Source organism: Pangasianodon hypophthalmus, chromosome 23 (assembly GCF_027358585.1).
Source record: "Pangasianodon hypophthalmus isolate fPanHyp1 chromosome 23, fPanHyp1.pri, whole genome shotgun sequence".
NCBI lineage: Eukaryota > Metazoa > Chordata > Actinopteri > Siluriformes > Pangasiidae > Pangasianodon > Pangasianodon hypophthalmus.
In genome coordinates, this window is record NC_069732.1 from 7611601 (window position 1) to 7626734 (window position 15134).

At 39.6% G+C, this 15134-nt stretch overlaps 1 protein-coding gene across 3 annotated transcripts in view; it reads left to right on the forward strand.

Annotated features, from left to right (window-relative positions):
- Positions 1-2635: 2635 nt before the first annotated feature.
- The window catches only part of nfatc1 (nuclear factor of activated T cells 1), a 44296-nt gene continuing 31797 nt past the window's right edge, over positions 2636-15134 (forward strand). For all 3 annotated transcript variants that reach the window (XM_026930035.3, XM_026930036.3, XM_053228521.1), the window contains exons 1-6: positions 2636-2956; positions 4594-5617; positions 5763-5922; positions 9765-9967; positions 11388-11560; positions 13591-13731. In XM_026930035.3, coding sequence (XP_026785836.2) covers positions 2938-2956; positions 4594-5617; positions 5763-5922; positions 9765-9967; positions 11388-11560; positions 13591-13731 — 1720 coding nt within the window. In that variant the 5' untranslated portion in view covers positions 2636-2937. The remainder of the gene's footprint in view (positions 2957-4593; positions 5618-5762; positions 5923-9764; positions 9968-11387; positions 11561-13590; positions 13732-15134) is intronic.

Here is a 15134-nt window from a genome sequence, read left to right on the forward strand (position 1 = left end):
GAGAAAAAAAATGAGGAAAAAAAAAAAGTATTGTCTGAGTGCTTATCTATTACCTCTCCAACCAGAGTTTTGGACTGATGGTCTTCCTAGTTTGTGACCTAGTGAGCCAATATCAGAATGCATTTTTGATAGACTTGAAAGCACTTTTGTAAGTAGCTCTGGATAAGGGCATCTGCCAAATACCATAAATGTAAATGATTTGAATATGTTCTTCTTTTTTCAAGGCATTCTTAAAGGCTATCTGAAAAAAATATATAAATATTTGCATGTATATATATATACATATATATATATATATATATATACTAAGTAAAAAGTAAAAGTGTTAATTTCCCCTATGTATCAAGACTTTTGGGACACCCTGTACATTTACCCCAGTCTATCAGTGGAAAGGGACCACCATAGGACTACTGTTGTCCTGTTGTCCTGATATAGAAAGTGGACCATTCTCCATGCAGCAGTGAATATTGCAGTGGTAGTACTGTATCAGATACAGCAGTGTTGCTGAGGTTTTTAAACTCCTCAGTGTCACTAGAGGGACGAAAAACAGTCCATGAGCCAAAAATATCCAAACAACAGCATTTCTGTTCTAATAAGCTGACACTAATGATGGTGGATAGTGGATGATTAACACAAATTGTATAAAAAAAACTGAAGTATTGTCTACAAGGAGAGAGGTGTGTCTAATAGAGTGGCCAGTAAGTGTACACAGTGTTTCAGAATCGATCCTTACTGAGCGTAATACACTCATAATAGAATGACACATGCCATTACTATGTCTCACATCTAGGCTGAGAACATTCCATCTCCCTAATGACATTTAGTCAGCGCTGGTCGAATGGATGGGGTAGAAGAGGGCTGGCAAATTGTGCATAGCAACAGAAGTTCAACACTTTTATAGTATGTTCATTTATTCATTCATCTTCAGTAACTGTTTTAACAATATATGTTTGGCAACAGTGTCGTGTTTGATGTGCTTGTCATGTTTTCCGTTAATTTCAATATGTTCTTCTTTTGTCAAAGGCATTCTTAAAGGCTATCTGAAAAAAAAGCATAAACTAAGTATGAAAATTTTGGAAGACATTTTGCTAAAAAGTGTTAATTTCCCCTATGTATGGAGACTTTTGGGACACCCTGTAGAGTAGCCAATCCACCTATTGGCATGTTTTTGGGAGGTGGGAGGCAAGCAGAAAACGCTGAGGAAACCCACATGGATACAAGAAGCTGTGAGGCTCTACTAGCTTCACCAAATATATATAGTACATTCTTAGCAAAAGGGTTTTTTAAGGGGTTATTCATATTGTAAGGGCTCTTAGCATCCTAAAAGGGTTCTAGTTTGAAACCTTTCCTGATAAGGAAACACCCTACAGGCTTTCATTCCAACCAAGCAGAAGCCACACCTGATTTCACTTGTTTAATCAGCTCATCTTAGTCTCCAATCAACTATCAAGTGTGCCTCCAATTTGGCTGTAATGAAAGCCTGCAGCCACACCGGCCCTTTGTGGATAAGTTTGATGACCTCTGTTGTAGGGTGATAAACAGTATAGAACCTTTAAGAGTTCCCCAAGAAGGACAACCAAAGAGCCCTTAAGTGTTCTAGGCTTTACCAGATAAACTGTACAATGGGTGCCATTAAAGTGGCATTGGGTGTATATTGTCATAAGTAAATACACTCTGAGGAAAAAAGCATACTAAACTGTACCTTCCCTGTACCACATCTATCTACATGTCCATCCAATAGGGGTGAAATGATTGGATGATTTGGACCAATGCATGGATTTAAAAGGCAACAATTATATGTCTATTATTATCAATTATAACTGATTATAAATGTGACTATAAATCAGTTGTTTTTGAAAGAGGACAGACAACTGGTGGGTAAAAAAAAAATTATAATTTTACACTAATTTGTAAAAAGGCTAGCAAGGTGATTTGCTCATAACTCTGATACCTAAAATAGTCTTTCTATACATCATCATCACTGGCAAATTAACAGCAGTTTTACTTCCGATTCTGAGCAAAACTGGACTCATATGTCGATCGGTGGCTACGTAATCGAATTTTATTGTTTCGCAGAAGAGTCAGTGGTATCATCAAATATTGAATATTTGCCTCATGAATCAAAATCGTATAGAAGCTTATTGTAGCAGATTCAGTGGTATTGTCAAATATCGAATCATTGCCTTGTGAATGTGAATCAAAATCATATCCTATTGTATTGTAGCAGACTCAGTAGTATGATATAACAGAAACCGTATCATGTTGTGTGGAAGCCTGAGGCTTACACCTCTACCATCCATCCTTCCAAATGCCACCTCTACCGTCCATCCTTCCTCCATCCATACATCCTTCCACATCCCTATTATTTATACATATTCATTTACTGTAGTTCCAACAGTCATTTCTGTTGATAAAACTGGTAGACTGTTTTACACAGTTGAATCATTACACCCACTAAATGCATGTGCAAATCTTAGTGTTAAATCTGTTCCAAATCACCCTGATTCAGAGGGAAAAGCGTGGAGCTGGCAACACTGGAGAGAATCCCTCTCGCGGTCCGCTGAGACGTGGTGCGTGACGTCAGACAGGGGGCGTTACTGAACGGAGGTATTTCCCGGCTTTGTAAAGCAGCGGAGACCTCACCGCGTGAGCTAGTGCGTCACGAAGACCCCGAGCAGCCCGGCACTTCATTTACAACTCCTGAATTAAAACGACGCAACGGGATTTCTAACACACACACACACACACACACAAAACCTAGTTACTAAGGCACATATCTACAGTTTGGATTTTGAATAAGCGCCTTTATAAATTATGCGCACTTTTCCGTGACAGCGTTTTGCATGCCACAGTTTGACAGAACTGACCATTTTTCTGTGAAGTTTTTGGAGTTGTACATAACTTGGACGGTTAACTTTCACCAAAGAGGTCGGAAGCATGAAATCAGCAGATGAAGGTAGTATAACATGAACTTTATTTATTAATTTTATTTATTGTTTTTATTATTATTAGTAGTAGTAGTAGTAGTAGTATTTTAACTAATGCATGCTGGTTAGAATATGTTTTTAGAGGCTTACTCAAATGCTTAAATGTTAAGTTGAAATATTAGTCTTTTTTCCCCCTGTAAAATAGTAAAAGGCGTTGTCTTTGATTAAGTTTGCTGAAGGAGACAGGAGCTGAGTTCGGGTGGGCGTGGCTCCTGCTTCACAAGCAGACCGTTATACAGTTTCTAGCTCTGTGCTAGAGCAGCACCTATTGCCTCTTGACAGAGATTAGTTTACATGATACTGTGATTCATGTTTATCTCAGTTAAAAAGGCAACCATTTATCATATACACTTTGTTAGTCAGTGCGTCTGTTCTGTGTTAGTATTTTACTGTAATATTCCAGTAATATCCTCTTATTTTCAGTGATTCAGATGCAGGGTTTGTTGCTCTCTTTGACTTCATTTAGTGGAGCTTGTGGTTTCAGGGTCTGCGTGGCACTGGCTTTCACAAGAGACTGTTCCTAATTTCCTTGTGAGGCTTGCGCACAAGAAAGCACATAATTTCTTACAGACTAAACCTCTCCTGCCTGTGCACCAGTCTGGAGAAGAGGTGTTCCACACATTTTAAGGAGAAAAAAAGGGTTTCTCAAGGGTTAATTGGATGGTTAACCATTCCAGCTATATAAAGGAGTTCTATTTGGAACCCTTTCTGAACCCTGTATTGTAGATTTCTAAACATAAACCTCAAGGCTCTCCGTTACAGGGACAAACTGAAAACCCTCTATGGTACTTGGCACAGACTATGCAGTTTTTAGTCTAGACCCCTGGAAGACCCTCTCTACCTACACTCTTAGAAAAAAAGGACAGTTTGGACAGTTAAGGGTTATTAGCTTTTCAAAGGTGTTCTACGTGGAACATTTTCCAAAATGGAAGACCTCTGTTGTACGGTTCAACATATAGATTTGAAGAGTTTCCCTTTGATCTTTTCATAAGCATGAACTTTTCACAACAGACAATTTCCATGTGACAATTAGGGCCTCTGTGAAATTGCCATGTGCTATTCCATTAAAAAACTTTATCACTTTAGAAGTAAGATTTGCTAGTTTAATTTCAATATGTATACTTATACATATTTAGAAAACGTTTTTAGGTAGCCAATAAACTATCAACTCAGTGTAAAGAGTGTAGTCTGATTTAGAGTCAGTTACTGAATTAATCTCTTTTTTCTTCTATTATGTCGTCCCTGGCGTTTTGTGGTTTCAGTAAAATCAACCAAGAGTTTTGGTCTGTGTTGTCGGGATCATATACCATACCTTACATTAAAGTAACTGGACTTGTGTTTACACTGACTGGCTGAGTGGATAGATTGGATTTCCTTCTGTTTTTGTGTTTGATGAGGTATTTTTAATACAAAGTTATTTTTGGCGGGGTATTTTTGGTTTCAGTCATCATACTTCCTTTGCAGATTCAACGAGTTTCGGCAGGGCTACTGCTTTTTTAAACTAACGTCCACTGTCTTTCAACATTAAATGTTTTATCAAACCAGTTCATAGTTTTAGACTTGCTATATGAAAAGATAGTAAATGACCATACATTCCTCTCTGCAGATGCATACAGCTACACACCGAACATCAGCCTATCCCTTCCACTGAGTAGCCCTTGCCTTCCCACCCAGTACCACAACCTTCAGACCAGTCCCTCCATCTCTGTCTCTATAAGCCAACCTTCATCATTCTCCCCCAGTGAAGACATGGGCTCGATGGGATACTACCAATCATCTGGCCCCAATGGAGCCCCTGCTCTGGAAAGCCCACGCATCGAGATCACAGCTTATGGTCAGTTCCCTGAAGATGAGGTGGAAGAGAACAATGCACCTGTAGCTAAGCGCGTCAACTCTGTAGTGACTTTAACATTGCCTAGTGGTGAAGGTTACCGTGACCCTAGCTGCCTCAGCCCAGCTAGCAGCGTTTCGTCACGTAGCTGCCACTCGGAGGCTTCATCATATGAGTCAGGCTATTCGTGCAATTATGACAATTCATCACAGAACTCCCCATGGCAGTCACCATGTGTCTCACCCAAAGGTTCCTCTTCATTGCTGTCTGGAACCCTGGGCACCTCACCTCGCCAATCACCTACAGGATCTCCCCGCACCAGTGTGACTGATGAAAGCTGGACAGCACCTCGTGGCTCCCGCTCCAACTCCCCTTGTGGTGGGAAACGGAAATACAGCTTTAACAGCAACGCCTCTCACAAATATCATCCATATTCACCTAACCAGTCACCAGGGCTGTCTCCACAAACCTCACCTCGCCTCAGCATGACTGAAGACGCATGGCTGCCCAACACCAACCAGTATACCAATTCTGCCATTGTGGCAGCCATTAATGCCCTCAGCACTGATGGAATGACTGATATTGGAGAGGGGATTCCACTCAAGACCAGGAAAACCAGCATGGAGCATAACACTTCTGTGAGCCTCAAGATTGAGCCTGGAGGTGAGGAGACAGGCTCTGCAGAGCTCTGTCATGAGGACTACTCCACGTCACGCCTGGCATTTAAGAAGGAGGGCTACACCAGCTTTCTGGATGTACCACATCATCCATATTGGTCTAAACCAAAGCCTTACATCAGGTAAAATGCAGATGTTCTGCATCAACTGATTCTTTAGGTCTAAGCCAACAGGTCTTGGGTTTGAAAAAAAAATTGTATTGTTTTTATTTGGTCAACAACAATTTACTAGACCAAGAACCTCTTGTTGTCACTCTCTTTTTTCTAGCCCATCCTTGCCAGCACTTGACTGGCAGCTGCCCTCCAGTTCTGGGCCATACAGCCTGCAGATCGAGGTTCAGCCCAAATCTCACCATCGTGCTCACTATGAAACAGAAGGAAGCAGAGGGGCCGTGAAGGCACTTGCCGGAGGACATCCAGTTGTTCAGGTATTTATCCATATACATCTCTTTCTGAATGCTGGCTTCCATCTATGGTTTCGTCTTTTTACTCTTTGTAGCACACAGTGCTTTACAGTGCTTTACTATTGTGGCCTTGGAAGTATCCTTTAATCCTACTTGGCTGGTTTCCAGACAGGCTCCTGTACAAAAGAAGGTCGTCTTGTAAACTAATCAGACCGGCAACATCCCTTTGCTATTATGCTCTAATGAGTAGAAATCAGTGTTTGGTCAGTCTGAATTTTGCCATTGGTCTCTGGTTCTTATTAGTCTTATATTTTAACTACTTGTTTTATAGACTAATTATTTGAAATAAAGACAGACTTGACAGACAGATGATTGTCTTGGCAACTCTGCTCCTAATCAGCAGTGGTTGTTCAGAAGCTGGCTGTATGGTTTAGCAATAATGCAATGCTAAATCTCTGAGGATTAGGTGAAATACTTCAGATATTACACAAGACCACAAAGTCTTGACGACAGCACAGGCCAGTCAGTTCCGCAACAGACGTTTGTGACTCATCCGTCTCCTCTAAATCTACTGTTTGGACAAATATCATGAATGAGCATAAGTCATAGTGGTCAAAAGCAAATGTAACTACCAGGCAGTCACTGTGGCATGAGTGCACACATTTAATGCTCTCATAACCTAAGCTCATGGATCACTGTACCTAGCTAGTTGTGCGACACAGAGAAGAAATGACGCTTGGATCTGGCCCACATCTGCTTAAATGCTCTATTCCAATTCACATCTGTGCTGATTGAATAGTTCAGTTCAGCTTCATGAGGTGCTAATGATGCCAAACACATGCCGTTGGGCTTCTCTCCTGTGAAGAACCCAGCATGCCTTTTTCTCTCACTCGTCCCCTATGTTTTTTCACGTTCACCGCAGTTTCCGCCCCAGCGCACAGGCTGCCTTTTGTTTAGTAAAGTTCCCAGTGCAGCGCTGACATCATGGGGGCCAGCGTGCAGTGGAGGCGGCCAGTCTGAACCACACACGTTTCTGGCTCCTGGCCCCTGGCTGCTGAAGTGGAGTGTGTGTGTGTGTGTGTGTGTGTGTGTGTGTGTGTGTGTGGGATAGGGGGTTCTCAAGGGAGCCTCACACAAGGCTGTCCCGTCCCGTAAATCTCCAGATTAGAGAGCATGCTCTGCTGTGCACACTCTTCAATTGGCCTTGATGGCACCTCCCACGTAAGCTTTCCTCTAAGGCTCACCATTCATCCTAGAGCTCTCTCTTTCCTCAGTTTCTTATTCAATAGATTTTTTTTAGACCACAGCTTACGTCTTACCACAAGATTCATCAAATGGATGGTATACGTACATGGCTGAACTTTCTCTGTCCAACCACAATTATGAGCTTCAGTGCTTGCCCTTTACTCATTCAAGAAATCCATCTGATTGGCTCTGTCATAACTGGAAAAATTGACAAAATCATTAGAGCAGTTTTGATGAAGAAACACAAAAAAGTAAAGGTGAAAATATGACAAAATTATTAACAGAGTAGAATTTTAACCTGATCTCAATGCACTGCATCTGTAGGATATATATGATTACCACAGGCAAGTATTTCACCTTGTTTTTCTGTACTGTAAAGAGAACAGAAAATATATTAATAATAAAGATTACCCAAAACATACAGTATAATAGAATTTATGGTGAGCTGTTGGGGTGGTCAGTATGTCCAAAATAATATTTGTAAAACACTTATAAATTCTTCAGTGAATGGTATTTCTAAATTAAGCTTTTAATCTGTATAATGGGACTACTTCTTCAGAGGGAGTAATATGTGTGGTGGTCTGGGAAATTTCCAGTGGATGAATTCTGGCAGCCAAAGCTTTTGACCAAAATTTGGATTTTTCTGTCTATAACATTCTTTGATACCTCAGCTTTAAGAAACCATAAATATATTGCAGTAAAATGCCATGGCCTAGGGTATCTTCCTGCAAAAATCTTGGTGATTAATGAGCCAGTTTAGCCAGACTAGTGGTAAAAAAAAAAAAAAAAAACAGTCAGTCTCTCCAAAAATATCTAAAATATCTTATTGTGACTGCCTCATATGGTGACTCTTGTGCTTTGACCTAGTTGTTGGTATATGCTATAGCAAAACATCACTTTTTTCTGTAGTCAGAGTTTTTTCTGGCTATCAGGATATCCATAATGCTCCTGCACTGCAGTTGGAATGGAACATTTAAATTCAATTTTCTCCCTAATTCAAATTGCTAGAACTTTATTTGTGATTTAGATATGTGCAAAAGAGAAACATATTTCAGTTTCAGTCTGTTGTTGTCTGGACTATATATATATAGTAAAAAATGTCAGAATTCCACCCTTCATGTGAACCACACATTTGTGATTAAAGCAGTAGGGTGACTACATAAACTTTATGAAAAGTGCAATTTAAAGGTGCATTAAGTAAAATGAACAGTAAAATAGGATTTGGCTTTTAGATGATGTTTTTTCCCTTGACCCCACCCCCCGTTTCCACCCATGTTCACGAAGCTCCACCTATAGGATCTACAGGGGCCCGTAGAATAGTAGTGTCTATAAAATGACTGACAAAAGCCCAATCCAAACACAAACAAGCATTCTGGATCAGAAGTCAGTTTTCCAAATGGGTTTTCTTGGCAACTTAATACACTCGTGTTGATACCATGGCTTAAACCATTATTTCTGTATCATGTTCTTCATATTTTCTAGCTTTTTTGGACAAGTAAGAAATAAAAAAAATAATAACTATTGCACCTTTAAGTTGGATAAAACTCAGCTTAGATAAGACATCCACTCATGTCAGTTTTGTTAGAGTCTAACAGTTGCTTTAAATTTGGCTTTAAATTCTTATTGACAGAATTCAACTACTGCCCTTAAAATGCCCTCTAAATGATTTTTTGTGTTATACGGGTTTTCCGTTTGTTTATCCTTACAGGGAAATGTGCTGAAATTATTGTCATTATTGTCTGTACAATAATCACACATATGCTACAAATGTTATAGAAAGAATTTATATGTTTTTTACATTAAAAAACAGATACTGGAGTATTCCTTTAAGTAGGCTGCCAGCTATAATTAATAACAATGAATCTTCCCTCATGCCAAATTAGGCCCAACTCAAACTAAAATGGGTTCTGAACCCAAATTTCCAGTTTACTTTGAAATAATTCTTCCTGGAAACTGTTTTTAGAGGATTTCTTGGTACAGATAGTTCTCTATACATTTCCCCAGTGCCCTACATACCTCTTTTTACAAGTTACTGGAGAACACGTGTCTGAGCTCTCCATATAGCACCCTTCTGTCTGTTACACAGAGATAGTGAGAGTGTATCTCAGAGCATGTGAGGTTGAGAGCTGAACACAGTGCATGGAGGTGTGGACGAGGTACTCTGCCCTCCGAGTCATGAACCCACAATCTTGGCATTCCTATAGTAGGTGATAATGTAATGAAGGGTGGGGAGGCTCTTTTTTCTCTCTCCCTCCTTTGCTCTTGCCTCTGCCTGTCTGAACTGAAATGCCAGGCTTAAACATACCCGCTTGAATAAATATACAAACTTCACAACCTCCAGCTCTTTCCCTCCCTTGAGAACTCTGTGTGCCAGTCACTTTTTTATGCAGTTTGAACTTGCCAAGAACTTGTACTCGAATAGTGTTTTATATTTAGATCACAGATTGACAGTGTTATGGGATAATCATAGAGCATGACCATGTTGATTTCCAGTAGACTGACAGAAATTGTCATTTGTGTAGCAGTTTAAGTTGTAAGACATGGCCTGATTTTTATAGTAATAGTTTAATACTTATAAAAGAGTCTACTGTAACTGTAAATGAGTGGGTCATATCTTTCAGCTTCACGGCTACATGGAGAGCGAGCCTCTGACTCTACAGCTGTTCATCGGGACGGCAGACGACCGTCTCCTGCGGCCACACGCTTTTTACCAGGTCCACCGCATCACAGGCAAGACCGTGTCCACACCCAGCCACGAGATCATGCAGGCCAACACCAAAGTGCTGGAGATTCCACTCCTGCCCGAGAGCAACATGAGGGCCATGTGAGTGCATTTGTGTGTGTGTGTGTGTGTGTGTGTGTTTCTTTTACTATGGTGATAATAGGTTAAGAAAGGCTGTAAATTCATGATATTGTGATTAAGAACAGTATTAAAAAAGACTGAACGTGTGTAATTCTTAGTCTGATTTTATTACTATCCAAGGTTTTTTATAAAAACAGAAAGAAAGTACATCTAATTTAAAGCCATTCCTAGTTTTATTACACCTACTCAGCTCCTGGTACAGGATGCTCTGTCTGTTTGTGTGTGTGTGTGTGTGTGTGGGGCGCTTTGTGTTTTGTGGAGCCACAGCACAGTGGGTTTCCCTCCCAGGAGCCGCACAGCTCGTGTTACACGAGGCCTCAGGATGTGTGGGGAGCCTCTAACAGGGCACTGGGGTCTGCTGTGTGAGCATTGCAGTAGCAGCCGCCCAGCTCAGCACTTTTCTCTCGCTATTTAATGGATGGATTACTTAACTCAGCTTATATAAAACCCAAACCTCCTCGTATCCATTTTCAGCCTTGTTAGAATACCCTCCAGTGCGCTTGCTTGTGCATCAGCCAACGTACTTCTAAAGCATTCGCAAAGACAAAAAAAAGTTCCTACGCCCACTTTTGAGTAATATAACGGTTGTTATATGTATTATATTTGAACGATGTCTTGGGTTTCATGATTTTTGGAGGGCATTTAGCATAGACTGGGGAAAAGCTGTCTTTGATTGTTGCCATTTGGAACCCATTTACATGTTGTGGTAATGCTTGTAGGCCACGTCAGGGTTGTTTTGGACTTTTTTCAGCTAACTCTCATGAAAATTTGTACAGAAAAAGCTAGTGTACTAGATTTTCACAGATCTGAACATTTCTTGAATGTTTCTCTAAACATTTTAATTGTATTATTATTATTATTAAAAATTGTATTGTTATTATTAGCTGTATCATCCACTCTTACCGAAATTAAATTATGATGAGCTTTGTATTCATTGTAAGCTAAGATGACGAAAACCTTTGTATTGTACAAATTGGAAAATTAATAATAATAGTATATTTATGAATATTAGAGGTTGAGGATAGAGTCTGTAATAAGGTCTGTAATAAATACTATTGAGTGCTGTGAAAATCCCAACTATAGCCAAAAGCTGCATTTTGGCAGTAAAATCAACTGAAAAACACAACAGCATATTGTATATTTAGCTTTGATTCTGCAAAGTATGAAATAAAACTGTTTATTGACCTAAAATAATAACACAGTATGTTGCCAGTTTATTGGTTACTAGATTGGCATGCCTAATAACCCGCCAGCGTATACATTCACTATGCATAGTATATACACAGCATTGCCAGTTTATTACATATTCCGATACAATAACAATCTGGCACCACAGTGATTTATTCACAACTGTGAAAGTTGTGTTCTCTCTTTATTAAAGAATCGACTGTGCTGGGATTCTGAAGCTGCGAAACTCGGACATCGAGCTGCGGAAAGGCGAGACAGATATCGGGAGGAAGAACACACGAGTCAGGATGGTGTTCCGCGTCCATATTAACCAGCCCAATGGCAGGACCGTGTCCCTGCAGGTTGCATCCAACCCCATCGAATGCTGTGAGTCAACATACAATGCTGTGCTCAGGGACAGCTGTATAAATGGGCTAGCAGGGCTGTCTTTCAAAGATTAAAAAATCAATATAGTGTAAGTTTTTATTTTTGGCCTATACATCAGATAATTTGCTGTTAACCAATATCTTAAAGTGGATTATTTTGGAATTTTGTGGAATCACAGCACAGCACAGCGCAGTATGAAGAAGCAAGAAGCAGGGCTGCAGCTGATTTCATTCTAGCTAGGAATATAGATTCTTGCAGCCTCTCTGTGACAGTCATGTCAAATGGATTTGATCTCCATTTGGACTGATATTTGTCAGCCCATGTCGCTGACACATCCCTAACACATCATCAGCAGTGATAGAGAAGCTGTGAAATACAGTCACCGGTTTAATGAATGCGGACAAGGTGGATTATTTACTCCCCCTCAAAGTAGACTAAAGACACATTGTCCAATCAAAGTACACAATTAAAAGGACAGGTGACAGAATCGTAAGTTTAGAGTTTTTTTGGTTTGAATGAAAGTTTATGATGTTTGTTATTTGGCAGAAACACAGCATGAACCCAGTAGTATTCGTGTATTCTATGATTTCTAAGTGTGTGTGTATAATAGTTTGCCCCACATCATTCTTATTATTCCATCAGTGACACTTTGTGATATAATGCGTTGCTCAGCCCTAACAGTTTCATTGTGGTGCTATTGATCAATACTTGATTTTAGCCTCCCATCTAATATCACCACCAGCCATCACCGACTATAGCCATGAGATGCTTTAGGTCTTCATCCACATTGTGTACACTGTAGCTATAAGATTAAAAAGGAAAAGATAAAGAGAATAGCCAGTGATGGCTGGTTGTAATATTGAATGGAGGATTAAAAAGATTGTACTACCTATCAATAACTTGCTGTTATTGTTAAGAACCACAGGGTTAGCCTTATGGCACAGGATCTCACTGTAGGTATAGGTCTAAAATTAATATGCATACACAGGCAAACTGAAAGACATCAGGCAACACCATTCGTACTTCCAAATTTTTTTCATGTCCCTTCCAAATGATAAACAAAATGATTAGCAAGTGCTTTTGTTCAAAGCAAAGTGCACAAAACTTTAGAAAATTTTTAAGCAGTCTGAGTATGCAGTTTGGGCTAGAAAGAAATCAGCTCCAGCCTCATTCTGTGTATTTTTCTTACAATTGTTGGTGGTGGTGTTTGTTTCAAGCTATTTGTTAACAGCAAATAAGAAAATGCGTATGAGAAAAATGTAACCTTTCTTTTCTTTTAAAGACAAAGCAGGCTTAGCCCTGCTAGCTCATTTATATTAGCCGCTCAGGGATACTGGATATAGCACTGTAGACGCAGTGTCTCCCCTGACTGCATATTAAACATACTAAATATGATAGAAGATAGAACATTATTACTGTAACTAGCCATATATATTTTGGGCAGATATTATTTTTGGCCTACTTATTTCTTTAGCAATTGAGGGTGACTTTCAAGACCATTAAAAAGAAAGCTTATCATGGATTTTCATTTTCAAATGGTTCTGGTTCAGGTTCTGGCTCTGCTGTTTGCCAGAATTTGTGATATACTGTGAGGTAAATGAGAAGGATCAATTCACAATGAGCACAGCTAGGAGGGGTTCTGGTGTGTGGCCAGATACTTACTGAAAACAGCAGCAATATGAAACAGCAAAGTGACAGCATGCCAGGAATTGCAGCCTTTTTCAGAGGTTAAGCATTTTATTTGCACAGGATAGGTTTATGATGCTATTGCACAATGCCAACTTTTGCATCATTTGTTTTAAAGATTCACAGATAGATCATTCCACTGTGTTGTCATTGCCAGAATAGTATATGGCTCATTATTGTTATTGTTTTCCTGATGAGCCAAATTTCTCAATTAATGAAATGGAATTTCCCTCAAATTAGAGATGCATTTAGTAATTTTTAGGAACATGCTTTAGGAGACATTATTGACCAATTGTTCCATCATTTGGATTTTTTTCAACCTTTTCTTGTGTTTGTGTTGTTAGCCCAGCGTTCTGCACAGGAGCTGCCTCTGGTGGACAGACAGAGTTTGGACAGCTGTCCTGCAACAGGGGGAGAGCGTATGCTTATCAGTGGTCATAACTTCCAACCTGACTCCAAGGTGGTGTTTGTGGAGAAAGGACAAGGTAGGAAACTGATAACAACGGTCATGATCTAGTCTTTATTGTCTAAACCACTGAAGGGATAAACTGACATCCAGTGAGGCTCTTTGCTACTTAAAAGTCATCCACGAGTAACACATGTGTTATGATAGGCTTAGCCATTATAATCTATCTGGATTATGTAGGTATATAAGTGAGAGTGAGAATGTGGGTGCGCACATGTGTGTATGTATCTAATTAAAACTAGGCAGAAACAAGTAGACAGTTTTTTTTTTTTAAACCAGATCAACACCTTGGACTTATAAGGTGATTTTTAAATGACTTTCTTTCTCCAAAATTATTTAATATTATAAATATCACTGAGAAATTGACACCAAAATACTGAAAAAGGCATACATAAATCCAAAGTTGAAAAGTTATGTCTTCTCTGACTATGTTAAAATAGCCGAATTATGGAGAATGATATAAATCCAATACTTCAAAATGTTTTTTAACCTTTAACTATTTATTTATTTATTGCATCTAAATATCATAATATGTAGAAGTTGTATTGCATGTAGCATTTTTTTCGTCACTTTAGCACAAAGAAAGACATTAAAAAGACATCTTGCCAGGCATTAATGAGACGTCTAGATTTTCAGAATGAAAGCTGTTAATACGACTTTTCAAAGACGCAGAAACGACAAATATTTTTTGGTTGTATACAAGACGTCAAATTTGCACCCAAAAATATCTGTGTCTTTAGGACCAGGACACGGGGTTAAAACTGACTTTTGTAGTATCATGCTATTTTTTATATGTAAGTGTGTATTCACACACCACCGTTTGTCTGCACGCTCTGTCACACCCCTTGAAGAAGAAAACCCCTCAGACCACTACCTCCCTGCTTCCCTCTCTCCCTCATTCCCTTCTCTGCCGTCAAAATATGCTTCTCTCTGCCAGAGAGCCACATGTGGAGCACATTAATGTGCTGTATTTTTAACCCAACAGATTTACATTTCCAGAAGTTTCCATTGCCTGCACAGGCCTGGAATGAAGCGCAAACACAGAATGTGGCAGTCTCTACTGTCCCTAGTGCCTGGGCGTTTGTTTTGATTTTTTTTTTCTCTCTGTCTCTCTCTTCCATTTATTTCTGCCAGTCTTTTTTTCCCCCATCTTTTTCCATACAGAAAATAGCAGCGGTAGCCCCTGGCTGTTGATACCTGAGGTTTACAAACAGTAATTTCCTTCATGAGTTGGTGAAAAAAAGCGCAGGAGGGACAGGAAAGGACTCAGTTGAGTCGTGTAAACATGCTGGATTTCCTACAGCCTGGAGAACAAGGCTGGAGGAAGTCTCACTATTGTTTAAGCTGTGAAGAGAGACACATGAGGCCACTGAGATGCCTTTTTTTTTTTTTAAACACAGACTTGTTGTTTTTGACAATAAG